The sequence below is a fragment of the Acartia tonsa genome, chromosome 14 (genome assembly GCF_053477335.1).
Source record: "Acartia tonsa isolate MP-2025a chromosome 14, ASM5347733v1, whole genome shotgun sequence".
NCBI lineage: Eukaryota > Metazoa > Arthropoda > Copepoda > Calanoida > Acartiidae > Acartia > Acartia tonsa.
Window position 1 is genome coordinate 22,502,889 of NC_137273.1, and position 27,804 is coordinate 22,530,692.

At 31.9% G+C, this 27,804-nt stretch overlaps 3 protein-coding genes across 3 annotated transcripts in view; all 3 read left to right on the forward strand.

The window, feature by feature from the left end:
* The window catches only part of LOC145305977 (heparan sulfate glucosamine 3-O-sulfotransferase 1-like), a 46,917-nt gene extending 22,150 nt beyond the window's left edge, over positions 1-24,767 (forward strand). Inside the window, exons 10-17 of the mRNA XM_080147891.1 lie at positions 9,500-9,565; positions 14,440-14,506; positions 16,022-16,081; positions 17,227-17,291; positions 21,499-21,589; positions 22,012-22,069; positions 23,264-23,432; positions 23,898-24,767. Of these exons, the coding sequence (XP_080004017.1) occupies positions 9,500-9,565; positions 14,440-14,506; positions 16,022-16,081; positions 17,227-17,291; positions 21,499-21,589; positions 22,012-22,069; positions 23,264-23,411 (555 nt within the window). The 3' untranslated portion in view covers positions 23,412-23,432; positions 23,898-24,767. The remainder of the gene's footprint in view (positions 1-9,499; positions 9,566-14,439; positions 14,507-16,021; positions 16,082-17,226; positions 17,292-21,498; positions 21,590-22,011; positions 22,070-23,263; positions 23,433-23,897) is intronic.
* LOC145306310 (uncharacterized) lies at positions 5-1,666 on the forward strand. The gene is made up of 5 exons (XM_080148392.1): positions 5-627; positions 849-934; positions 1,106-1,311; positions 1,452-1,610; positions 1,663-1,666. Exons 1-5 carry the CDS (start codon positions 288-290, stop codon positions 1,664-1,666), a joined length of 795 nt encoding a protein of 264 aa, XP_080004518.1. The 5' UTR covers positions 5-287.
* On the forward strand, positions 2,708-6,254 carry LOC145305976 (uncharacterized). The gene is made up of 5 exons (XM_080147890.1): positions 2,708-3,213; positions 3,340-3,479; positions 3,598-3,826; positions 4,052-4,603; positions 4,700-6,254. The coding sequence occupies exons 1-5, from the start codon at positions 2,952-2,954 to the stop codon at positions 5,320-5,322; spliced, it is 1,806 nt and encodes a 601-aa protein (XP_080004016.1). The 5' UTR covers positions 2,708-2,951; the 3' UTR covers positions 5,323-6,254.
* Positions 24,768-27,804: the final 3,037 nt, after the last annotated feature.

Sequence of the window (27,804 nt, forward strand, 5' to 3'; positions counted from 1 at the left end):
AGCCAAATAATTTTTATATTTTGTCCAGAGGGCAAGGGAAAAATAATATTAATTAATAATTAAAATAATAGGCTATTTTTTTAAGGTCAAAACCTGACAGCCCAGAACCTGAAAATCCAACTTCACCCCCCAAACCTTCTCCCCAATCGAGGTAAAAAAAACAAGTAGCCAAATAATTTTTATATTTTGTCCAGAGGGCAAGGGAAAAATAATATTAATTAATTATTTTAAGGTCAAAACCAGCAAGCCCACAACCAGCTTCACAAACAACACCAGATACATCACCAATGCGCCCACTCAACGTAACGCCGCCGCCGTCTCCATCACCTACAAGTACAACAGCCACACCTAAAGCCGCAGCTGGAGACACACCTTCTTCAGCACAGTCATCCCCAGCTGGAGAAAAGCCAAAAGGGAGAGGTGGCCGTACAAGTACAACAGCCACACCTAAAGCCGCAGCCAAACCTAAAGCCGCAGCCACACCTACAACACCAGCTGGAGACACACCTTCTTCAGCACAGTCATCCCCAGCTGGAGAAAAGCCAAAAGGGAGAGGTGGCCGACAAAAAGGATCCAAGAATAAACCCAAGATGAACAGTGACAGTACGGAACATATGTTCATCAGAGGTAAGCTTAAATTAGTATAATTAATATCAATAACATAGGTAGTAACATTAAAAATTTAATTGACAGGATGTCTATTTGTCTGTACTTAAATAAAATACATTATATTATATTTATAATTAATAACCATACAATCTCAACCGTAAATACATAAATTTCTAGAATACTAGTTTGTTTTACTTTACCTATAATATATTAAATTAACTGTTCTATTGATTACCTAGACTGCGTGGGTACAGTACAAGGGGACACACACTCGCTCTATGACCGCCTTGATGGGAAGAGGATAACATATAGTAATGGTGATAAGGTACAAACATAAATACTAAAAATAATAATAAAATGTAGAGGGGGGGGGGGGGGGCAAAAGTGACACTTTTTGAAAGCAAAACTAAAAGTCAAGAAAGGAACACAACTAAAAAAAGAGTTACAGGTGTGAGATTATTAAATAAAATGTTTAATAAAATTAAAATTACTTCAGGTTTATGTCTACTTGGTTAAAGTGCTTGAAGATCATGCTTACATGATCCCCAACTACCCTGGAAAGGGTCAGAATAAGACCCCGTGGGGGCGGGGGTGCAAATACTGTAACTTCCATACCTGGGATGGCACATACCACGTGAAAGAATGCCCCACAGATCCAGATGGAAGGAAAGATTTTATAAATCAAGAAACTAACCTTCTTAGGTAATAATATTAAGTTGACATAAAATAACACGATGTATTAAGTATTCATAAACATTGATTAAAAATATATACTGACGGACAAGGTGAATTATAGAGTAGCTTTGCTAAAAAAAAATAATATTAATTGCTTACCTGTTTAGGAGGTTTCGCCATCACTGGATCAATGACCACAGAGATGTTTACCGAGAGTATAGGAAGGGAGTGAACCTGGCCAGCTTTCAGAGGAAGTTTCAACAGGCCCAGGCAGATGCTGAAGTTATCCATGAAGTCAAAATATACGTCACTGCCCTAGAAGCACTGCGCCACATAACAGGAAAACTGGTTAATAATGAAAGTTTCCTTCGCTTTAAGGTAAATGTATGTTTAATATTTTTGATCATATTTGCTGTTATCTAATGTCTCATACCTATATTTTTTTAAACAAAATTAATTGAAAATGATTGCTAAAATCGAAATATATCTTCATGTCAGTTAGAATAGTGTATTTTTTAAAAATAGGTTGAAAAACATACTAACTTTAAAAAATTCGCTTTAAGGATATGGATGCCAATGCCTTTGACCATATCGTCGCCAAGCAGGTCGGTTTACTTGAGAAAGGCAAGAAGCAGGATGCACCCACCAGCAAACAGCTTCATAACTGGCTGCAGGGGCAGCACAAGTATTACATGGAATCCTTCAAGAAGATTTTAGAAAATAAAGGTATTAATAACTATTAACTATTAAGTATTATAATTTATAAACTAAAACATTACTAAATAATTTCAAAATCTGAAAGAAATAACAAATAATTAATTTAAATTATCTTCACTTCCGCGGGTGTGTACATTGCCGAAATCGAAGGAAAGGTGCACACCTGCGGAAAAAATGTTAATATTTAATTATTTTAAATAATCAATATTATCTTTGTTTCCGCAGGTGTGCACCTTTCCTTCGACTTCGGCAATGTTCACCACACCGACTTCATTGCAGGTAACCTAAATAAAATAAATAAACTATTATTATTTATTAATGCAATTACAACTGCAGCAGCTACATAACCTGAATTAAATAAAGTAAAGTAAACTATTATGAATGAATAATATAAAAGAATTACTAATTTTTCAGTAACTGCAAACTATACCGATGCAGACGGTCCCAAAGAATTGTTGCTCGCCTGTGAACAGGTATAAGTTTAAAATTAATTCTTAGAAATTTAGAATGACCACAAATACCTAAATGATAATTTGATTAATTACTTATGTTTAGATGCCTAAACCCGATGCTTCCGGCCGCAGCATCTACGAATATTTCGAAGAACTGTTGAAAACGTTTGGGCTTGAGCATTATCAACTTCTCAGCTCCACATCCGACTCGGCTGCCAACTGTGTAAAGGTAATGAAAAATTATAAATTATAATTATAAAATCATAACTATTTAATAGTTTTTTCTCGCATCGTATTTTAAATGGCTTTCCGCGGATGTAAAATGTACAATTGTAAGATAAAACCAGTTTTTTTAGATGAATATTTGAATGAATACGAGAATTAATATTATAAAACAATACCATTAGAAAGTAAATCATTAATTTATTTTTCATTCTTTAGTCCGTCAAGATACTCAATGAAGAGCACGGGAAAACCCCCACAGAGTATACAAGTTTCATGAACCATGAGGGAGTCAGTGATGATGATAGTGATAAGGAAGACACACCTGAGGCTGATAGTGAAGATGAAATCCCGTTGGATTTGTTTATAGAAGATTTAGATGAGGTTGAGGATGGTGTTGTAGAAGCCGAAGGTGAGGGTCAGGATGGAGATGAAGAAACCCTGGCAGGAACAAGACAAGGCGATGGCGGCGATGGCGGCATATCAAGTGCGATTTTCTACAGGTCCATCGCCATCAAAGATCCACAACAAAGAGAGGGTAAGTAAAGTTAAATTAAATTCATTCCCAAAAAATTCAATGAATTACATTTAATGATTTACAGGGGTAGTTTCACGAAATGCATTTAACTAAATTATATTAATTTATTAAATTATTTCTTTTCAGCAATCACAAATTTCGGGAAACTAATAGAAGAGAACATCCAAAGAACAATGAAATGTGATGAGCAGAAATGTGGACTTATAGTGGGAGGTGTTTGCCTCAACCACCAAGTGGAGTTGGCGTTGAAGCAGGCTGCCAAAGTTGTAAGTAAATTAATTAAATGATTAATAGAACCAACTAAATAACTTATACAGTAACTTAAAAAGTTAAATAATAAATTATACAAAAACGTGAAAATTAACAAATATTATATTTTTTTAGAAAGGGAAGGGGTACAACAGAACCATAATTAACCTGGCAAAGCTGGTCAGTAAAATTATGAATAACAAGAAGCTGCGTCGCATTTTGGTAGAGAGTGGACAACGTATGCTTACCAGATACGTGGAGACGAGATGGAGCTCCAGAATGAACATGATAAAGCGGTTCTTAGAGTTGTTTGACAACAAACCACTACTTCAGAAGGTGAAAAAATCCGTGCAGGATCAGAAAGGTAAACCCAAAAAAGTTAATTATAATTTTAACAACAATTTAAAACTAACAAAATTACCAATTTAAATTTCTCTCTGTCCCTTAATTAAACAAAAGAGAAAGGTAACAAATAGAAGTTTATTAAAATTTAAACTAAATAAATTATTTCTTCTCTCGTTCCCTTAATTAAAAATTAGAACTGTATATATCAATAGAATTAATTTTTAATTTTTAATTTTTATTTTAGTCAACAAGAAGTTTGACAATCTGTGGCCAACACCTGACCAGGTTCTTGCCCTCAGAGAAGTCCTGGAAGTGTTGGAGTGTGTGGATACCATGCTGACAATTCCTGCACAAGCCCATGAGGCCACAATCGTCCAGATGTTCACCATGCTGGATACGGTGTTCTTTACCCTACGGACAAGTATGCCTGGCAACTTATTCGCTAGACGTGTATTCAAGTTCCTTCACCTGAGAGTTAACAAGATTGTCCGTACTAATGCAGGATGGCAAGTCTGTCTCTACCTACACCCCCTGTCACGCAGTCATTTGGAAATGATTGCGAGTGGCACACAAAGCTATACGGTGACACAGGATGAAGCAAAAACAATTTTACAACAAGCACCCAAAAATTGTAGGTTGTTGGGTGAACGGCTACACCGAATCTCACTGAGAGCCAACCTAAGTCCTGAAGAAAAGGCAGATGAAGAGGCCGACCTGCGTAGAGCTAATGCGGATGCCGACAATGAGGATTCCGAAGCTGACGAGTACGAATCTCCAGAAACTGCACCTCCCACAGGTAAAGATATACAATATTAATTAAAATAGATAATAATAATAACATTAGTTAAATAATTCAATTATCATTTTTATTAATTATATTTATGTATTACAGGCATGATGACACCCATCCAAAAGATGTTTTGGAACAAACAACAAGAGTTCAAAGAAATTCAGGCTCAAGCAGCAGCCAAGAAGAAAAAGAAAGAACAACGTGACAAACAGAAGGATCCCCTGGACGTCATGAAGAAACACCTGAAAGCTGGGCTGAAGGATTGGAGTAACATAGAAGAATCCAAGTTGCATGCCTTGACATACGGTTACCAACGTGAAGTCGCTAAGATAAAGGAGGAAATTGCGAAAGTCAAAAAATCTAAGTCCAAGGATTTCGATGTTGAAGAACGCCAGAAACTGTACAAACAAGGAGCAATGACCGCAACCCACAGGATGCTTACTGCCAGGTATGAACATGTTGCAGAGAAGATATGTTATCCACCTGGACTTGTCAGTTTGATGACCAACTTCAACAACTTACCTGTTTCTAATGCGAGGTGTGAGAGAATTTTCTCACACCTCAAATTAGTTTACTCATCGAGGCGGTATAACCTAGAGAAAGAAACCATCCACGCCATCATGTTCTTGAAGATGAACAAGCTAGTCCCCAAGAAGTCCCAAGCATTTTGGGATAGGCAGGTAAAAGTTACCAAGAAGACAGCAACCAAGGAACTGGAAAAGTGAAATAATTCTTGTAAATATGTTTATCATATTAATTATGTTGGAAAGAAATAAAGTAGAAGTAAAGTAAAACAAATAATTTAATGAAATAATTTTGTGTTTTTTAAATATCTGTATCATTACCATTATAAAATAAATGTTGTAATAAAACCCAAAAAACTGTTTATTGATATATTTTTTTTTTGGCAGTATTGTTATTTAATTTAACAAGGATGAATAATCAATAAGTAGCGAAGCCAAAAACATTACTCAAATCATACTTGTCTTGTGTCTTTATGCGTGGATGGTCTCTTGCTCGAGGTTCTAGAGTAAATAAGTTGGACATCAAATGAAAGTAAATACTAAATATCCAAAAATAAATTTGAATTTCAATTAAAGGGTGATGGAAAAAAATAAAAAATGCGTACTTGCCGCTTCGCTTATATTATTGTACATTCAAACATCAGTAAACCAAAAATCAGACCAATCGGATAATTAGGTCACATAAAAATTTGTTGTTAAAATGTAAAAAAAATACGGACATTAATGTCAGAACTGAATTATCAGAATGCGAATATATAAGAGTCTAAGCAAAATTGTAAGTAAATTTGTTTAAAAACAGCTTGATAATCAGGTTTAATATGAGCGTACATTTAAAACCGAGTTTCAACGCAAAAAAAACGCGGAGCCGAATCTAGAAATACGGCTGCGGATGTGTGTATATTTGGTAACATATGGTTTTTAAGTTTAATTTAAGGAAATAGACCGTTAAATCATATTATTACTGTAAAAACTCACTTTAACCTAATGTGGAGCCGAGCCGTTCTGAACGACGTAAAAAAATGCACGGAAATTCTTTTCGAACACAGGGATTCAATATTTTTAGGTAAGACTTATCGATAAAACACACCCGATACTTTGTAATTTTGGAACGATATAAAAAAATAAAAAATAAACATAATTAAAAACAAAGTATGGAGCTTGCCGAATTATTCACAGTATAAAATCTGTGCGTTTAAAATTGAAATTACCAAAAGGCAAAATAAGAATAATTAAGTTATAACGAACAGACTTATCACTTTATATTTACAAATTATTACAAAATCCTTACCTTAATATACAGTAAATGATTATGTGTACTGCCTTCCGAAATAGAAAACATAGCCTATTATTTTGACGTGTATGTACTCTTATGACATTCACTCAAAACAATAGACTACAATAATTTTTTTCGGACGACAGTACAGAATTAGATCTTCTTGTGTTGACACTTGACTAAGACTTTGTTTCTTTCTTCTTTTTTTTTATAACTATGCAAATAATATTTATCACTTTATTTTATTGTATTAATATAATTCCATTTGAAGTTTTCACATTGAATATTAATTTTTTATTATTTTTCACTTTTCTTTGTATCTAACTAACGCGTAGTATGACGTGTCAATACACTCTGAAATTCAAATAAGGACTGAAGAACTGTGTGTGTGTGCACGAGGTGCACGAGGTAGAAATGTACATGGGTAATTAGAAACTTCAATATAATTTATTTCGTTATATTTACATTTTTTAAAATAAGATTTTTTAATATGTTTTGACCACGGTAAATAATAAAAATTTGTTGGAGGAATTTTTGTGTATATATTTATCCCTGATATAACAGCATACACCGGAAACGGATGATATCAAATAACAGGGAATCTATAAATATATTGTTACAAATACAATTACAAACTATTATAAGTTAACTTTAATATATTTCATTATCGTTATATACTTTTTTTACGTAATGCAAAATTATCCTTTTTTAATATTAGGAAGAATTTTTATTTTACCCTGTAAAAAAAGCAATGAAAAAAGTAAGACGTCTAAAATGTCGTATTCTTAACAGGTAGACTTTTTGGAGTAAGGAAATTATGTCATCACATTAATTTCATAGAAAGAACCTAAAAGTCTAATATATCTAGTAAATTTTATTTCGGAATTGTTTAACGAACATACTTAATTTAAGATTGCGTGATTTATTTCGAAATAGAAATATAAAACGTAAAAATTTATTATTTTTCAAAATCTTCTATTTATTTACCAAGTACTTCGTATATAAATATTAAGAAATTTGAATATTTAGAAAAATAGAAATAGGGATGTATTTTTGAACGAAGTGAGAGGGGAATTAATATCCTATTTTTGAAATAGAATTCTTGCACACGTATATAAATATTCCCCAATTTCAATATTTTCATATGTCTAAATTCCCTTCCAAATTTACTCGAAATACGATACGTTTAGGGTTTAGAATAGTTAATATTTAAAATATCTAGTAGACACATCATTGTAAAATATACACACCCTGTGTTCAATAAACCTAAAAATAGTATATAGAATATGAATAATTTTGCTTTTAAGAAAATGTACACAAACCCATGGAGGGAGGGGCCATAGGGCTGTTTATTACACTAGTCCCCAAAGATTTATAATAACGTTTTCTTATATGTTGGCTTAATAGCTTTAGGTACTTTTATTGAATTTTGATTGGTTGGTTCATTTAGTTAAGAGTCCAAACTTTTCAATGACTAATTGTGATCTACAGCAGGGGTAATTTTGTGCATCATCATTGGGGATATACTTCATTTTATCGGCCATTGTTTTATCTCTTTAGATCCCTGAAATTTACCTGAACTAAATTCATAAAATATTCATATTGTCATCGTAAACATAATGTTAGCTAATATTTCTTTTCATGCACAGTGTACATATTTTATTATGCTATTTATCTTTTTTTAAAACAAAGCTTTTCTATGAATAGGGTCAGTCCGTCCGACATATAGCTCTTTTCGTTATTTTAAATAGGTTAGAATTGTCTTATCGATTTCAAACTTTGCATGATAAATCCTATGACAATTAAGTATGCTTTAGAAAGTGTAGCCAGAAATTCATTACGTCCATTAAAACATGCTTATTTTATAATTATTATCTACATACAAAATTTGTTTGTATGTTATAATTATTATTTTCATTTTCTTGGAATACTGATTCCTATTACCACAAGGTACAATTTCATAAGAGAAGCATCTATATAATCAAGTTCTAAAAATATAAGTATGTCAATAAACAGCATCCTGTATCCTTTTATGGATGTTTTCATCCTTGTTTTAATACTAACGACTACGCACTTCGAGGGCTTTTAATTTTATATATAAATTTGTATCCCCTAAAATAGTTATAAGCATTCACATGACCTATGAGAAGCTTCACTACAAGAAGAACCATGTCAGTAAATCGGTTAGCGATGTCATTAGGGACTATAGACAGACACACATCATGTTACTTAATACAAAATTCAAAAATAAAAGAATAAAATTTGTAATTAAAAGTTTAATTATAAAAAAGAATCTTTTGTTTACTTCCTTTGAAAAATTAGTCTGAAAAAAACATCGGAATAAAAACGAGGTTGACAACATCGATAAAAGCGAAGCTCTGAAACGGTAGGACAAAAGAACATTGAATTTGACACTTGTAAAATGTCAGAACTGAATAAGCAATATATTAATGCATAAGTCTAAACAAAATTGTAGGTGAATTTGCAAAAAATCTTAAATATAGGACACTGTTTAAGGACATACTTACATTTTTAAGATTTGATTATAGGGATACTTCGCTTGTAACATTGTATCTTGTTGTAATAGACATCAGTATTCCAAATTAGTTGAATAGGATTATTATAGCACAAAAAAAAATTTTATCTAAAAAGTAAAAGATCAGCAATAGTATGGTTTAAATGGACGTTCGGACTTTATGGTAACGATTATAAAATTGCAACGCTTTCTTGGTTGTACCTAATTGTAATAGGGATCATCATGCAAAGTTTGAAATCAATAGGAAAATTCTAAACTGTTTAAATTAACAAAAAAAGTTAAGTGTCCTGAACGGATGGATAAACTCACGTACGTACGGACGGACCGAATTATAGAAAAGCTTCGCTTTTAAAAATGATGACGTAAAAATATATTTATGCAAAGTAAATTTAGGTATTTATTTAAAACGTTATAAAATAACACCTAGGCTTTTCTCACTTTTGTTATCTTGAATAGGTGTTTATCGCATCGTATTATAGACATCTTTCCGCGGATAGTAAAATAAAATATTAATATGGTTTTATTGTTCTCATTAACCATCTAAAGTTAATAATCTCTGATATGTTTAGAATGACACAAAGCTGTTAATGATAATAAGAGATCCAGTCAAACGTATGATCAGTGATTATAATCAGGTATGTAGCTGGGATCTACTGGGATAGGACAATATCCGATAAATTGATGTACATCCCCAATGATTATACATAAAATTACCACTCCTTTTGATTGCAATCGGTGGTTGAAACGTTTGGAAACTTCACTACTTGAACCAATCAATCAAAATTCAAGAGCCTCCAAGGTTGGTAAGCCAACGAGTAAGAAAACGTTATTTTACTTTTGGGACTAGTGTAATAGTAGTTATTTCTCGCATCGTATTATAAACGGCTTTCCGCGGATATAGAATGTACAATTGTAAGATTAAAACGAGTTTTTTTAGCCCCGAGGTGCCGAAGGCACCGGCTAAAAAAACTGGTTTTAATCTTATGATTGTATATTTTTATATCCGTAGAAAGCTGGATATAATACGATGCTAGACATAGCTTTTTTGTATAGATGAGAACCGGTTCCTGTCCACCGGATTCGAATGAATACGAGAAATGTATTTACGTCAAAAAACCTTATTTTCTCAGCTTCTATTTGGGTAGATGTCTGATTTTTATAATGACCACTTCAGCTGATAAGCATCCAGTCTATAACATTGTTGTATGTCGAACCATCTATTATGCTTTTAGATAAATAAAATAGTTTTGTAAAATAATAATCGTATCTTTGAAGAATGAGCAGTGGAAAATTTCTGGCACTTATAATTTAGGTTATATTGGGTACTGGTATCTTATTTTCAATTTATTTTAAAAATAAGTAGGAAGGAATCAGGAATGGTAATCAGTACTCAAACTACACCGGGCACCGAATGTCTTCTACTTTTTCTTACAAACGGATTTATGTCTATATCTATAATAAAGTAACAGGATGAATGTATGTTTGTTTTTACCAAAGGATCTCGATAACCGCTGAACTGATGTGGTCTTACTTTACAGAGTTGTTTCTCAAGGGTCCTGGGAAGTTTTATAACAATTTTTGTTTTCAAAACTAAATTTAAAAAAAACCTCTCAAAATAGTATTTTTTACTTTTTGTTTTTAAATCTAAAAGAATTGGTTATCGAATTCAACTCCCCCCTTCTCAAATGCCACTAGAGACCGCTAATGTACTTATATGATAGCTCCGCTAATAAAGATCTACGTGGGGGTTAAGAAACATTATATAATTAAATTAAAACCACTTCAAATTAGATAATCTGTCAAATGCTTTATTAATGTCAAACCTACACAAAATTATATTTTGTTAAAGGGGGAGGGATTTATCCACTAATATCAAAACCAATTTATAAATCAATCAATCAAAGTCTTATTTTGTCTGTAGCAAAGATGTTGATAACTACACAAACTCTTGATTAAAGGGAAGCTTCACATAGGCTTCAAGTTTTATGATATTATTTTAAATGTAAGTATTTTCTCTTGAAACTAGGTACAGTCTATGGCGTAGCAACTCTACGTTCAGTATTAAAGAACGTGTCCTAACTTTTGTTATTGTTTTATCTCATTCGTGACGAGCTCCCAAAGTTCAAAGTTTTCATTAAACGGGGTTCAACAAAATAGATTTTTTCAATAATTACTCAACAGAATTGGTAAAGTAAGGTGTCAAATTAAAGATCTTACTATTTTTTTATAATGACAATTTTCTTCCTTGTTGCGTTTTAGTACCTTAAAACCAACTTTTTTTAAAACTTAAATTACTTCAAAAATAAGTGGTGTCCAAAAAAACCGATTGGATATAAAGATTCTATGGATCATTTTACATCTACTACTTACTAAAAAGACCGACTAGATATTTTTAAACAATCACAAAAGTTAGGACACCTTCTTTCAAAATCTTTTACTTTTATATATGTTGGCTTCAATTTTTTGAAATTGTAATTCAAAAGCTCTAAGTGGTTAGCGAAGCGTCCTTATGGCATAGTGCAGTCACTCTTATCAACGTTATTATTGATTTTTACTTTTATGGTTGTTGACATACTTGTTATATTACGTGTACTATAATGTCCTAAGCTTAACTACGTAATTACTAAGTACCTACTTATCAACAAAGATTAAAAATATTGGATCAAGTGCAGTTCACAGTAATATTAGAACGGTTATCTCCAAAAATTTATGAACTTTTAAGGCTTCTTGCTGCAAAACTTATGAATGTACTGAGAAGGCCTACAAATAATCTGTAATAGTCAATGATGAACAAAGACAAACTGTCTTAAAATTCTTCCATGTGACGTCATAAAAATGAAGGATTATCCATCTCTTTTTGGGGGGGTTTTCTCTCCCACTTTTACTGTCATCTCCCTCATTTTTATGACATCACATGGCTGATTTTTGAGACCCTTTGTCCCGCTACCCAATGATGCACAGGAAAAGCTTGACTTAAGAAACTGCTTATAAAAAAAGTCTTTTTGCTCATTTATGTGTGCTGTGCGTTATTAAGTATTGACGAAGCCCAATCTGTACCACTTTTAAAGTCCTGTGACGTCATAAAATGAGATAGATGAGAGAAGAAGTGGGAAAGAAAACCCCTTAAAAATAAATGGAGAATCTCTCTTTTTTATTACGTCACAGGAATCAAAAGTGTTGCAAAAGTGGTACAGATTGGGCTTCGTCTTGAGTAATGGCCATTCCCTATTATTTAAGGCCTTGCTATGTCTGTTAAAATTTTGTTTAACATAATATATTGGTCTAGCCGTTACCAGCCTGTAAAGTTCATATATTATTGTAGATAATCGATGCCAGGAACATTTTACCATGAACTGCACTAGATACAAATGTTTTTTTATTATTTTAATAAGAAAACATCTCTGCTATGCTTATTAAAGATAATTAACTTCTTCTATTACCTTAGGTTTAATAACAGGAAAGAATTTCTAATATGTTATTAGTTATTTATCGCATTGTATTATAGAAATAATATAAGGTTTTTGTTAATTAAATTTGAACTTGTATTCTTTCAACTGAGAATTAATTTTAATTTATTTGAAAGAATTAACAATTAATTTATTTTTTTTGTTTAGAAATCAGGAACAATAAAAGTTGTTCTCAAAGTTCCATCCTTACATAAAAATAACATTTTTTTACAACAATATAAGTCTCCAAAGTTTTTAAGTCATCGAATAAGAGAACATTTATACTGCAATTTTGACCATAAATTGTCTAAATTATTCTACTTTATAATACTACAAGAAGCAGTGCATCAAGCATATAAGGGTTCTTTATTCAAATGGCGTAAGAATGTAAAAGAAAAATAGTCGAAAACCATACCATGTTGTAAATCTTAAAGGAAAATAGCCTAAAACCATCCTTGGACCTGTGTAAAGCTTCCCTTTTTATACGCAGAAGTTAACGAGATCTTAACATTCAGTCAAGAAATGTACTACTTTAAATAATGGGACTAGCAGCTGCGCTCTAAAAATCTAGAGACTAGAGGCATTTGAAGGAAGAGGGAGGGGGCAGTCAAATACCATAAAATCCTCTGAGACCTAAATTTAACAATAAAATAGCATAAAGCCATCCTGGGAACTATGTGAAGCATCCTTTAAAAGAGGTAATCGATTAGTTAAATAGTTTGAAACCTAAGCTTTAGACAAAAAACCTTACTGCTTATATATGTAATAGGAATTATTTTTCTATAATTTTTCTTGATGTTGTAACTGCTGCACTTCATAGGAACACATTTCCTCTTGTTTTTTTTTACATATCATGAATATTCAATTAAAAGAGGATGACAACATCCATAAAAGCGAAGCACTGAAACGGTAGGACAAACGAACATTAATACTTATATAGTGTCAGAACTAAATAATCAGAATATAAATGTATAAGAGTCGAAGCAAAATAGTAAGTAAATTTGTTGAAAAACTGCTTTATACAGGATAATGTTTATGGACATACTTATATTTTTAGGACTTGATTATAGAGTTGCATTGCTTATAACATTATTCTTTGTTGTCCCAGGAATCAATATACAAAAAATCAGATCAATCGGATGATAAGATCACATAAAAATTTGTTGCAAAAAACGTAAAAAATCAACATGTTTAAAATGGACGTACGGACATTTTAGTAATGAGTATAGAGTTGCTACGCTTTCTAAATCGTACCTAACTACTACAGGAATCACCATGCAAAATTTGAAATCGATAGAATAATTTAACATGCCTAAATTAACGAAAAAAGGTATCCGGACGTACGGACGGACCGACCCTAATTATAGAAAAGCTTCGCTTTTAAAAAAGGATGATAACATCCATACGTAGCGGATAATGGTATAAACATACGGACAAAATAAGTTGTAGAGCAGATGATTAATTGAGTTAACAAAGAAAAGAAAGATAGGGAATATGCAAAAGCTTAAAGAAAATCATGTACTACAGGCTGTAGAACTTCAGAACAATGTGAAGTTTAGATGCGCATATGTCATAAGAATCTTCACTAAAATATTCCGCTGAGATAATAATATTTCCCCTGTAGCGTTACGGACTGACTACTGGAAAGACAAAATGAATTATAGAGAAGCCTCGCTACTAAAAAACTTTTAAGATATAAATTTTACTTTAGTCCAATATTTTGGAATAAGTTTGTATGACGGAAATTGAAAACATTAAAGTTGATGGAATATTTAACGGGATAAAAAAATTGCTTTTTGCTTTAAAACATTGCTCTAATATGTGTTAGTTTGTCTGTAAAACTCCGAGATTTTTTTTGGAATAGCAGGGTAGTGTAACAGCCGCTCGTTGTTGGGTGAAAACAGCGAATGGTTTTTATTAACATGTAACCTAATAACGTAAAACTTGTAGCTGGCTAAAATAACTATCTTTTTTTCTTGCATATTTTTGATTTTTTCATAGAAGGCTAGTTCTCTTTTTTCATTTCAGGTTCAAGTTTTTCATAAAAATTTATATTGTTTCAGTTTTATTACAACAACATGAAGGAGGGCGACACTTATCCACCAATCGAAACATTCCTCTTTAGAAAAGGTAACTTTTAAAATTTTAATCGCAGTGCAGCTACTCTTCAACTAAATAGTTCCGTATGTCTCGCTCAAAAAATGGAAAGGTAGGAAATTGGGTTGTAAATTATGATGGTACCTAAAGTTTTAGAATTACGGTCTCTCATTTTTTGCCTTATAAACTTTTATTAAATCTTGATCGTTTGGTTAAAACAAGAAATTTGAGCCATTAATTGTAAACTATAGAAATAGATAATTTTGTTTATTATCATTGTGGATGTAGATCAATATGTCGTCTTTTATCTCAACCCTTAAATCTCTGTAAAGAATAAAGGCTTCCTGCATCAAAATGAAATTTTATTGAGATATAAATTGCTAAAGAATGATTTTTCTTTTTTTTATTTTTCTTTAAGCTTATTTTACTGAAAACTAGATTGACATCAACTATTAGTAGCGAAGCGCAAATGCAAATATGTTTTTAAAATAATTTTAGAAACCTTAATTTTTATTATTTTAAGTTATAGAGAAGTAGTTCATTATATAGGGAATACTAACAGAAAATTCAATAATAATCAAGTAAATTACATTTCTTCTTAGAACTAAATGTTAAACCAAAGTGAGTTATAGAGTTTGACTGCTATATAACAAAGTTTGCAAACTAAGTACATCTAAACTAACTTTTCTATAGTTTCTGACACCAATTCTTACGTATTTAAGGATGCGAAGCATCTCTAGATTTACGCCTATACTTAAAACTTAGCAATCTATTGATATCACCTGATATGGTTAAAAATATATTCTGTTTAGCAGAAATCTAAGCAGGGATAAAATATTAATGTATTTTCTTAATGGTGATACAAAGAATTATCCATTCTGTAGATTCAAATTATTGGTTGGAAATTTGGATTTTAGTACCAAACTTTTTCAGCCAAATAAATGAGGAACTGTTTGATAATATTTGGGGACCAGTAAAATTTAAATCCAATAAATCCAATAAATCCTCCCTTCCTGTAGTTAAGATTTCTGAAGTTACAATTATTGGTTATTTGTTGGATAGAAATTAAGTGCATCTTTAATGCTAAATATGTAATCTTATATTTCTTGACAATATTAACATAAAAATGAAGTACATATACATTATACACTCATACAGCGTCTTTTTTAATGAAAAAGTATATTGCTTCATATAACCCACTTACAATTGACAGATTATAATTCTTAATTTGTTAATTACTGTATTACATTGGCTTATTATATTTTGACGAAACAATTTCCTTGTGAAGATACAATTAATTAATTTCTGTCAATGGCAAGTGGGTTAAATTAAGCAATACTGTACTATATATCATAGACGTCAAACATTAAAAATCCTTTTTTTACACCCTGAAATAAAAAATACATAAGATTACCCCCCTCAAACCTTTGAAATCCCTCATTTTACCTTCTCAAAATAAAAAGTTTGGACGTTCCTTCTGTTTACTATGTTTACACTTCCAATACATTAGTATTCATTCGTGTACCTAACCTCTCTAATGTTTTTTAGATGGGACCATCAACGAGCACTATCCACCTTTGAAAAGATCCATTTACCATAAACACATGGGTAAGAATTGTTTTCTGTGTGTGTGAATGTGTGTGGGTGTGAGTAAGTTGTTCTTTATTCAATATATATATAATATATGTAATTTATAATAGAAAAGCGTTTTTTATAAAGCTTGTTTTTACTTTTTTCCTAAATCTGTAATAGTTTTTTTTTTCTTGCATCATATATACACATCATATACACAGCTTTCCTTCGTGCGTAACTGCACAAAGTGTCTCAAAAATCAGCCATGTGACGTCATAAAAATGTAGGAGATTAGAATGGGAAAGAAAATTCCTAAAAAAGAGATTGATAATCCCCAATTTTTATGACGTCACATGGCTAATTTTTTAGACCCTTTGTCCAGTTACCTTAGTGCCCTCAAGGCGAACAAAACAGATATTAATATTATGATTTTTATTTTGATATTCGTGGACAATTGTCTATATTATGATGATTTATATGATTTTTCAGTTTGTCTGTTTTTCAGTTTTAATCCTGCGGATATTAATCGTTGGAATTGTTTTTCTTTTGAATAGAATTTTCTACTCTAAATTGCGAAATGTCCGTCTGTCTGTCTGTATTTCATATTTTTGTATTACTGTGATGGAAGGGCTACAGGGGGACATATAACATTAAAGATTATAGAGTCGCTTTGGTAATAAAAACAGTTTTAATATAAAGGTTTTTTGTGTAATTCTGTTATATAAAATATTTGAAAATTATCCTACATCATTATCGAAAATTGGAAGAAAAATAGCTTTACTTAAAAGCGTTTAAAAATGTTTTCATGTTATTTTTAGTTTTTGTAATCAATAATTCAATACATAAGGATTGCGTAAATATTTTTATATGCGAAGCTTTGTACAATTATGGCTTTTTAATTTTTGGGTATTTTTTTTTGAGTTAATGATAGAAGCTTGATATCTTTATCATGACTTTGTTTTTGTATGAATGATTTAGCCAACCACTGGATCTATATGGGAATCTTTAACACTAAAGCTTCTTATAGGTCCTCTCCAAAGATAAATCTCCCCCCAACACATACTAAGGTGTTGGTCGACCTCACCATGAGGTGAGGGGATGGAATTGGAGGCGGGGAGTAATAAAATTGGTGATTACTCTCCTTGAATTATCCCAAGAATAAGCCATATTCTTATTTTTAGCCAAATGGTTGGAGTACTTCCCATTGAGTCAAATGTACATCGTTGATGGAGATAAATTTATAAAGGTAAATATATATCTTTTTTTTTTGGGGGGGGGGGGGGTCAGGACGATGAATGATATTATTTTCTCAGTCTCTCCAAATCCAATATAAAAAAGCTAGCGGCTGGCTGCGCCCAGGCAACTAGGGGCTCTCAAAGAGATAAAAGGGCATAAAACAGCCTAGAAGTTTTCAATATCTTAAGCTGCAGACATTGTATTGAAGGTATTGGATAAAAGAAAGTTTATTTGAAATATTTCATTATTCAATTTCTGTAATTATATAGGTGAACTATAAAAACTATAAACGAACTATTTCAGAGTCTCTTAGATTCTATATTTTTAAATCCCGGTAGATAAATATGTAAATTGATACTGAACATTGTATTTAGTAAGTTTTTAAAGAATTGAAATAGTTATAAATAGAAAGATTTTTGTTTTTATCTCTTTTTAATCCCTTATTTAAGAAAAGTTTAAGAATGGTTTAGAAATATAACGTAAACTATAATATTTCTGTTGGAAGTAAAACTAAAAATAATCATATCTTTATATCAAGGATCTAAAGGGATAAGAAAATGGAGGATAAATAGATGTACTTCCCCAATGATGATAACACAGAATTACCCCTTCTGTAGTTTAAAGTTGGTGGTTGAAACGTTTGAACACTCAACTTAATTAAGCAACCAATCCAAGTTGGTAAGCCCACGAATAAGAAAATGTTATTATAAAAGTTTAAGGACCAGAGTAATAATCTCTCTTTATTATGGCATGTTAGAATTGTCCTATCGATTTCAAACATTGCATGGTGATTCCTTTAGTAGTTAGGTACGATTTAGAAAGCGTAGCAACTCTAATCATTACAAGAATGCCCGTATGTCCATTTTAACAGGATGTTGTCATCCTTGTTATGATAAATATTATGTATGCTATCCTTATATAAATAAAACAAAATGTCTGCTGTCTGGCTGAGGGTGGCAAAAGATATCTCTCTCTCTCTCTCTCTCTCTCTCTCTCTCTCTCTCTCTCTCTCTCTCTCTCTCTCTCTCTCTCTCTCTCTCTCTCTCTCTCTCTCTCTCTCTCTCTCTCTCTCTCTCTCTCTCTCTCTCTCTCTCTCTCTCTCTCTCTCTCTCTCTCTCTCTCTCTCTCTCTCTCTCTCTCTCTCTCTCTTTACAGCCAATAATTTTTTTCTCTTAAATGTATATTAAATTATCATCCAGTGCCTTATCCCTTAATGAACCTTTTACATATTTTATGGGCCAAGGCATTCTGCCTACTTGAAATAATGTCTTAAATGTGCTTTTTTCTAACGTTGTGTATTAGACTGGCCCAAAAAAACATGAATTTTTAAATCTTTACCATATCAATTTGCATATACCTTGAAGTTGTTACCGGCTCAAAAGTAGACCTTTTTAGTGAAAACTAGACCTCTCTACAATGAAAATTGATCTCGACATTTCAATCTTAAGCTTTATTTAAAAAAAACTTCATATTTTCATGAATTTAACAAGAAATAAGTAAAGAACTGCCAACCTAAAATAATGTAACAAGAGTTCAAATATTAAGCAATCATAAAAAGTAGACAGAACCACCATTCCTGCCGAATAATTCCAAAAAATGTCTAAAAACATTGTTTTATTTAAACTGATAATTTGTATAAGAAATTGAACTAAAACAGTAGTTATTAGTCTTATAAGAAGAGAAATGATAAAAAAAACTCTAAAAATCTACATTTTTAAGACATAAAATAGGAAAAAGAGTTTTTAATAAATTTCATGTCTCAACAGACATTGTCGCCAATAAAAAGACAATTTATTTAAATAAGAAATTAAATGAAGGTAAAAAAAATGTAAAACACTTATTCTCATATCCAACTTTAAAAAAAGGATACTAATAAAAAAATTACTATTGCAAAAAATAATTAGATTGTTTATTATTAAACCAGGAATAAAGAGTAAGGCATATCTTTAATTATTTTTCTTCAATGATTTTGCTGTATGAATTAGTTTTCCCAAATTATTGTAATTGTACATAAAAAATTTAATACTTTCTTTCTACGTATGTTTATTCCTGGTTTTTTAAATATTTTATTTCAATATTTGTAAACAAACAGACAGAAAATTTGATGTTTTGCTTTATATCTGACAGTTAGGGAGTTGAATCCATTTTTATAGAATCAGAAATATAATCTATGATTATGGTTTGGGCCCTCTAAAACTGTAATCTACCCTTCCACTCTCCCCTCTCTTGGTGAAGATATCTTCAACGCCGATACGATTTTTGAAATATAAGATTCCACTTTTGTCTCTCTTGTTGAAGATATCTTCACCAAGAGAGGCAAAAGTGGAATCTTAAATTTCAAAAATCGTATCGGCGTTGAAGATATCTTCACCAAGAGAGGGGAAAGTGGAATCTTACATTTCAAAAATCATATCGGCGTTCAAGATATCTTCACCAAGAGAAGGGAAAGCAGAATCTTACATTTCAAAAATCGTATTGGCGTTGAAGATATCTTCACCAAGAGAGGGGAAAGTGGAAAGGTAGATTACAGTTTTAGAGGGTCCAAACCATAATCATAGATTATATTTCTGCTTCTATAAAAATGAATTCAACTCCCTAACTGTCTGATGTAAGGCTATATTAATTGAGGAAGAAAGAATGAAAATAAAAATGCATTTGACGAGATAGCAATAGATTTTTTAAAAAATCAATTATAGGGCTAAAATCTACAAACAATGCATAACCTATTTTTACTTAACGCACATTGAAAAGCGATTTAGACCTTCATTTGGGCCACACTATTGTGTATACCATCTTAGCTTCGTTTAATTTATGTTCTTTCTTAACTCTCCAATTAATATAGAATACGTGGATATTGGAGTTTCGTCGTCAATATAGGTTGCTGCCATAGTCAATAGATATTGGTCATTATGTTCCTCCATGATTGGATAAAGAGTTGGTATCGTTATATTAGCCAGCTTGGAGAAACAAATTATCAGGATATGCAAGAATCTCACACAATATCCATGTATTACATATCCATTAATACTCCAGATATAAAGAAAATTACATAGGATGAATTTCAGAAAAATAATAATTTAGAGTAATTGTAATCAGGGGAATACAGGGATTGGGCAATGGACAATATATTATTTATAGCTTTGAGTCTACATTGTGAGTGAATTATACCTTATATGTATATTCTTTTTAAAAAATCATATTAGTCATAGATAAATTAAACTGCCATTGACCTCTCACTCCCTGAAAAGCTATGCAGTATTTATTAACTTTGGAAATTGAAGAATGAACTTTTTTCGTACATTGATCAATTAATATCAGGTATCTAAAGGGATAAGACAATGACCGGTAAAATGATGTACATACCCAATGATGATACACAAATGTACCCTTTCTGTGGATTAAAATTAGTGGTTTTAACGTTTAAACACTCAACTTAATGAACGAACAAATAAAATCCAATAAAAGTCCCCAAAGTAGATAAGCCGACGAATAAGAAAACGCCATTATAAATTTTGGTGACTAGTGTAATAAATAGCCCATTGTTCTCTCTCTCTAGTTTAAGGTACTGAGGTTTTAACTATTTAGGATAGAGTGGGGGGTGGGTATATACTGTAAAAAGTGTAACCTCCCAATTATAAAAAAACATATCAATCCCTTTTGAGTTAAAAATGATTAGTGGAAATTATTTTTTTTTATATTTCAATTATGACCGAGCCTTGCTCTACTAGTGTAAGCTAGCTAATGGCAAAACTGGTTTGAAACATTGTTGGGGGGGGGGGGGGATGTTTGAGGATATAATTTACAGTTCATTGTCCCCTTTCTATCTAGAATTAACTGAAAAATGTTTTTGAGTTTGGTTTCGGTTTTGTTTCTTTAATGACTCGTTCAGTGAAAGAACAATCAAATAAAGTTTCAAAACGTATACATATCTATCATCCAGTTTCCTATCTCTATTTATGCATTAATTACATGTATACAGATAATGGATATAGAATATACATGGATAATATGATAGGGGGGAAAATTGTCGATAATTCAGGTTGCTAACATGGACATCACATATTGTCCAGTTCGTTTATCCAGTACAAGGGTAGGGGAAGGGTTAAAGGGGGTGGATGGGGATGTTATTCTAGACAGCTTTAAGTTCACTATATTAGAGCACATGATGATCTGGTGCAAGTTCCAAGAAATTTTAATTCCATTATCTTGATGTTCAGGAGCCGTGGACAGAAATTGAGCAAGTTGAGAGGTTTCTAGAGCTACCCATGGAACTCGGAAGGGATAACTTCTATTTCAACCAAACTAAAGGTTACTTATTTTCCTGGCAGGGAGGTGTCGGGTTCGAATCTGGACCACATAGCTGCATACTAGAGACATTAAATCTGCTATTAAAGCTCGTGACACTAATAGTGAGGGTAGGGTGGATGCCTTGGCCTATAAAGAGACGCGACTCATTTTTATGCATAGTTAGAAATTATAGATAAAGGTCATGCAGTTAAAGGCTAGGAGCTAAGCCACTAGTTAATTAAATAATAACAATATCAATAAAAGCGAAGCTTAACAAATCGGAAAGTCAGACAAACGAACATTAACAAATATAACATTTGATTAATATTTAAGAATATTTAGAAGTATGATTTAAATTGCATATAATCGATCAAAAATTATAAATTACAGGATTCTTAATATGGTCATACTAACATTTGATATTTCTAAAAAAACATATTTAGGTTTCTATTGTGGGAAAGAGATAATTGAAAATGTGAACTCAAAATGGACATGTACAAGGTATAAATCATATTTGGAATTATTTTGATAACCGTTGAATTTTATATAAAATAAATACTGGAAGTAACTCAAAACTGAATTTTTATAGCAAAAAAAAATAAATTTCTAATTACTTTAGGAGAGTGGGGGGTAGAGGTATACTCCCCCTCTCCACCTTTAATGGACCAACGGTGCTTGCTTACATGTGAAGACCGGAGCACCGAAAACCCCCCCCCCCCCCGCTTAGTTTTGACAAAAATCAAAAATAAGGGGGGGGTAGTTTTTTAATGTCTGGAAAACGGCAAGGAGGCAAAAAGCACCGCAAGGCAAAGAATTAACCCCCCCCCTTAATTTTGAAGAAAATCAAAAATAAGGGGGGGGGGTAGTTTTTTCACGCCAGAAAGTTGAGTGAGGTAAATCAAGAAAATCCAGTATACCAGAGGGGAAACCTTATTACAGGGATTTTCATGTTTTGGGGCATAATTTCCTTATTTATTGACTTTGGCCAGTAAAAGGTTTTAATTTTGCGCAAAATTAAAACCTTTTACTGGCCAAAGTCAATAAATAAGGAAATTACGCCCCAAAACATGAATATCTCGTAATAAGGTTTCCCCTCTGGTATACTGGATTTACTTGATTTACCTCACTCAACTTTCTGGCGTGTTGTACAGTGAAAAAACTACCCCCCCCTTATTTTTGATTTTCTTCAAAATTAAGGGGGGGGTTAATTCTTTGCCTTGCGGTGCTTTTTGCCTCCTTGCCGTTTTCCAGACATTAAAAAACTACCCCCCCCTTATTTTTGATTTTTGTCAAAACTAAGCGGGGGGGGGGGGGGTTTTCGGTGCTCCAGTCTACCACATGTAAGCAAGTACCGGACCAACACTTAACTTTCACTGAAAAAATTGCTATATTCCATTAGTTTAAAATATAATATTTTTATTTTGCGGAAAAAAACAACAATCGTAAAATAGGTGCTTTCTCTTAAAATGCTTAGCAAGCACTGAAACCCCTTTCCCAATATTATGTTTACAATGAAAATATGAGGGATACGTTAGAGTACATATCCCCTACCTTACACTCGAGGCAATATGATCTAAAGTAAAATACAACCCCCCTTCACTCCCCTTTATTTTGAATTTATTTCAAAATAAGGAATTGCGGGTCGGTGCACGACCAGGCGCTTTGAGGGAAACCACCAATAAACTACAATTTCAGGAACAAATGTTTGAGCAAGTCTAAGGGCAGGAAGCCTCCATCCGTAGCAGCGGATCTTCTGCAGCAGCTGTATGACTTCATGGAACCACACAACCAGTTATTCTTCAATATGATCAACAGATCTGATATTGTTTGGAACAGACCTTAAAGTTATCATAACTATAGGATAGTAGGGATAGATTTATAGCTAATCAATTTTTAAAACTAGTGGATGGACGATGAATTACTCATTCTCGAGATTAAAATTTGTTGAAAAGTTTAGACCCAATCAATGGAAATTCAATAAAATCATCGGAAATTTTGAGTTAACGAATAAGATTATGTGTTATTTAAATTTTACGGTACATTTTAATGCTCCCCCCACCCTTAAAAAATTAACAAATATTTACTTTGAAAAACAGGGGAAGGTATATGTGAGATAAAATCAAATCTTTTCCTTATAAGAAACCTTTTACTTAATTAATATTTCTAGGACTGCTTTGAAGAAAAAAAAAACAAGTAATTAAAGATGATTGTATACCTATTTAAACAATGGTTTGCAAAGTCTTCAAATAGTTGCTATGTTCTAAATATTATCAAAATTAACTTAGTGTACAAAAATAATTTATTTAGCTATAAATCAATCCACTCCTAGCCATGCTATCATTTTAAAATAAAATATTATCTACACAAAAATCATAAAATGATTTCAATTAATTTTGTTTAGTTTTAAACTTGAAGTATCATAAATGTCTAAAACTTGATTATGATTTTTCTGCTTATTGCAATTTTTAAAAGTTTTCAAGTGAGTTGAATTATTCATCAGTTGATTTAAACTTTAAATTAACTTTTAAAAAATTTGATTTTAAGATTATAATTACAAAATTTATATTCTTTTTCCATAATTGCATTTTTTATATTTTTTATAAGAGATATTTAATATTTTCCAGTATGGCTTTGAAGCCAATTAATATCTACTGTGTTAAAAACGGTTGACAGCCATACTGAAAAACCATGAATAGTATCTGATTACAGACAATTTCCCAAGAATTTGGTATACAAATCATAAAATTAATACCACTTTTGTTAGGCCCAAAAATATAAAAAATACAAAACTGGTTTTAATCTTTTAATTTTTATTTTAACATCCTCTAAACTTGTCTATAATACGATGCGATAAATAACATTAAATTTACATCATAAAATATTTTAGTAAACCTTAAATCATAAAATAACTTTCCAGGAATAAAACGTAATATTTTTTTTAAATGCTTTGTTCAAGTCAAGGTGTCATTAATTTTATTGAAGTTTTCTGGTTTAAGGATATGCTAAGGGACAAATATTTTTTAAAAAAAGTTCTCGTACTCTTGGAAAGTACCCTTTATAACTTTATAATTTTGTATAAATTTAACATCTAATATTTTTATAAAATTTTTCCCCAATTTGTGATTCTTAAAGAAATCCCTATTTTTAATCAATGTTATACATTGTCTTATTAATTGCATAATAAATTGTTTCAACATTATTTTTCTCTTATTTTATTAAATACCCCAGGGGTATCTAGAAGCACTGGTAGGGATAGGTTAGGGGGGCGACTCTCTACTTAATATTTAAATCTAAGAAAGAAAAATATAAGTAAAGTTAAAGGGGGTGATTACCCCCTAATTTTATTTGGGGGGGTAATCACCCCTTTACCCTCTCCCCCCTTTTAGACGTCGTTGCACTGTACACAGATACAGACAAACATCCTATTATAATATTGAACAATGAGTTTTAAAAATTCATCCTTCTATTAATTGGATTGGACCATATGTGACTCAATACACAAATTAGTAGCTGCGAAGAGGCAGATAAGGGCCGAAAAATAGCCTTAAACCATCCCGGGACCTATATGAAACTTATTTTAAAGATGGAATTCAATCAGTTTAGTAGACATCGAAATCTCAAGGTACAGATAAAAAACTTAAACCTTGGTATAATATGATTATATATATTTGTCTGTTAGACATTTCTTTTGCAATTTGACGGATTTTTTTTGCTTGATTATCCATCTCTGGAAGTGGATCTTTTATATCATAATCAACTGTTTTTTTCTGATAAAAAATATGTGTAATTATTATTGCTGCGCTACTTTTGTACTTTTTTGTCCTAGTAGTGCATGATAGTTATTTATTGCATAGTACTACAGACAGCTATCCACGGATTTGAAAAAAATAATTATAATATTTAAACCAGTTTTGGCAGACTCGAGGTGTTAAAGGCACAGGCTAATTTTATGATTTTTTTTTATAAGAACCGGTTCTAATCCAGCGGATATCCAGCGGTTTAGAAGCAATAATGGAAAAGAAAATTAAGTCAATAAGGAAAAAAGTAAACTTTATTAATCGATGATTTAATAAGGCTTAATTAATACAATAAATATAATAGTGATAAAAAATCTATAATATTAATATAATATTACACACATTTAGAATAAATAAAAATATATTTATTTGTTTTTAGTTTACCTAAATATATATTAGATAAATAAAAATACGCTTTAATTTTAATGAGATATTTTTTATGATTTATTTTACTCAAAACGCTAAAGTAAGAAGATAGAGAACACATATGTAGAAATAAAATGCTAAAACAAATACTAGGAAAAACCTAAAAACTGAGATAAAAAAATTATCTTGAATAGTCATTACTCAAAAGTGTACACATATTTCGCAGCCCAAATAAATGCGCGAAAAAGACCTATTTTACTTTTTTTTCTTAAGATAAGATCTTGTTTATCAAAGGGTTTTAAATTTTCCAGATTATCTATTGGACTTCTTATGTCGCTTATAACGATGTGCGTTCAGCCGTTTGGCCGCTAGCAGCCTTCAAAGTTCATAGGAACATTTTACCGTGAACTGCACTAAATCCCAACCCTTTTTTTTATGAAGGTATGCCCAAAGATCTAAGGAGATTAAACAAAAAAATAATATTAGTCTCCGAAAAGTACCCAAAAAATCATTAATAAATATAGTTTTTTTTCTTCAAATGAATCACTCAAACAAAAGTTTCAGCAATTTCCACTTGATGTCATCCATTGTAGAGTTTATACTTGACTTTACCGTTAGCACTAACAACACTCACTTTCCCGCCATAACTGCTGGCACTATGCACAGCTGCTATGCTGTTCGTTACAGTTATTTCATTGGTGTACGTTTTTGTACTGTTTTGTGTTGGGTTCTTTGTTGGTGATTCACAGTGCATGAGGAGTAAATCAGGCAAATTGTCATTCAACCCACCATTAGAAGAGTTGGCGCCATTTTCACACGTGTTTGTTAAGTTTCCGCCATGTTCGTCTAAATCCTCTGTTTTCCCGCCAAGCTCACATATGTGTGCCAGTTTCGCGCCATTTTTAATAGAGTCACGTGATTTGACGCCACTTTCGAAATAGTCCGCCGCCTCGCTGTCTGTTATGTCATTGTTGGTAGAATCATAGGAAAGATAGCTGTCTCTGGTTGATGTATAAAAAGCTGTTTCACCAAACGCTTCAGTGTCACTTAGATTAAGGTTTGAATCACAGAAAGAACGCTTTAGCAAGCTAGGAGCATTATCAAAACTATTGGAAAGACTATTGGATCTTGAATTATCATTATCTTCATTGTATGAGCTTTCAAAGGTTATTTCACAATCAAATAAAGAATCAAATGGGTGATTTTCGTCTTTTAGATCCCCATCTTCAAAGTCAATTGTACATTCTTCATTTCTAACAATCTGCCCATCCTCATAGCTATCAATAACTATTGTAGGACAGTTCAGAGGTTTCACCTGACTAGATTTTCTCCTGCTACTACCTGTATACTCACTGAATATAGTTGTGACAGACCCATTGGCATAACTATCAAAGTTGCTATTATCACCATCTATGTGAATGTTATTTTGAGAAGGGCTTGTGATAATAATCTTTGTGCTAGCCACCAATGTTTTGTCAGTAGATTTGTTTAGCGGACAGCCATTCTTGCTCTTGAATGATTTGTCCCTGTTTGAAATACTTAATTAAAGATATAGTTAGGTTAGGTTAAGTAATAATAAGCCCAACAAAGCTAAACCACATAGGAATTACCAACGCAGACAGACCGACGGATTACCTAAGTTATGAAATAGATGCTCATTGTCCAGAAATATTAAAAATTCATTTGATATCTATGGTATCAGCTAAACTCTTTAAAGGATGCACAGACTTAGTATGTTGTAGATTAAACATTTTGAAAATTAAGTATTCTTTCCTTGAGCCTTTGATAACGATCGTGTTTGATTTCTGCAACCTTGACTGATAAAGGTTGCTTTGTTGGAGTGTGTTCGCCCCGCCGTTGTTATTGTTGATCATACTTGTTGTTTCACACAGGTTTTCAGGGTGGTCCCCAACCATCGTTCTACAAATAAAAACAAAATGAAATCTCAAATGCAACAGAGTTATTTAGCCCCTGATGGACAGGAATATTAAGGGCATAGACGTCCAAGGGGGGGGGGGTAATGGGGCGATTACCCCCCCCCCCATTTAAAATTTACCCCTACCATGGGGGTGC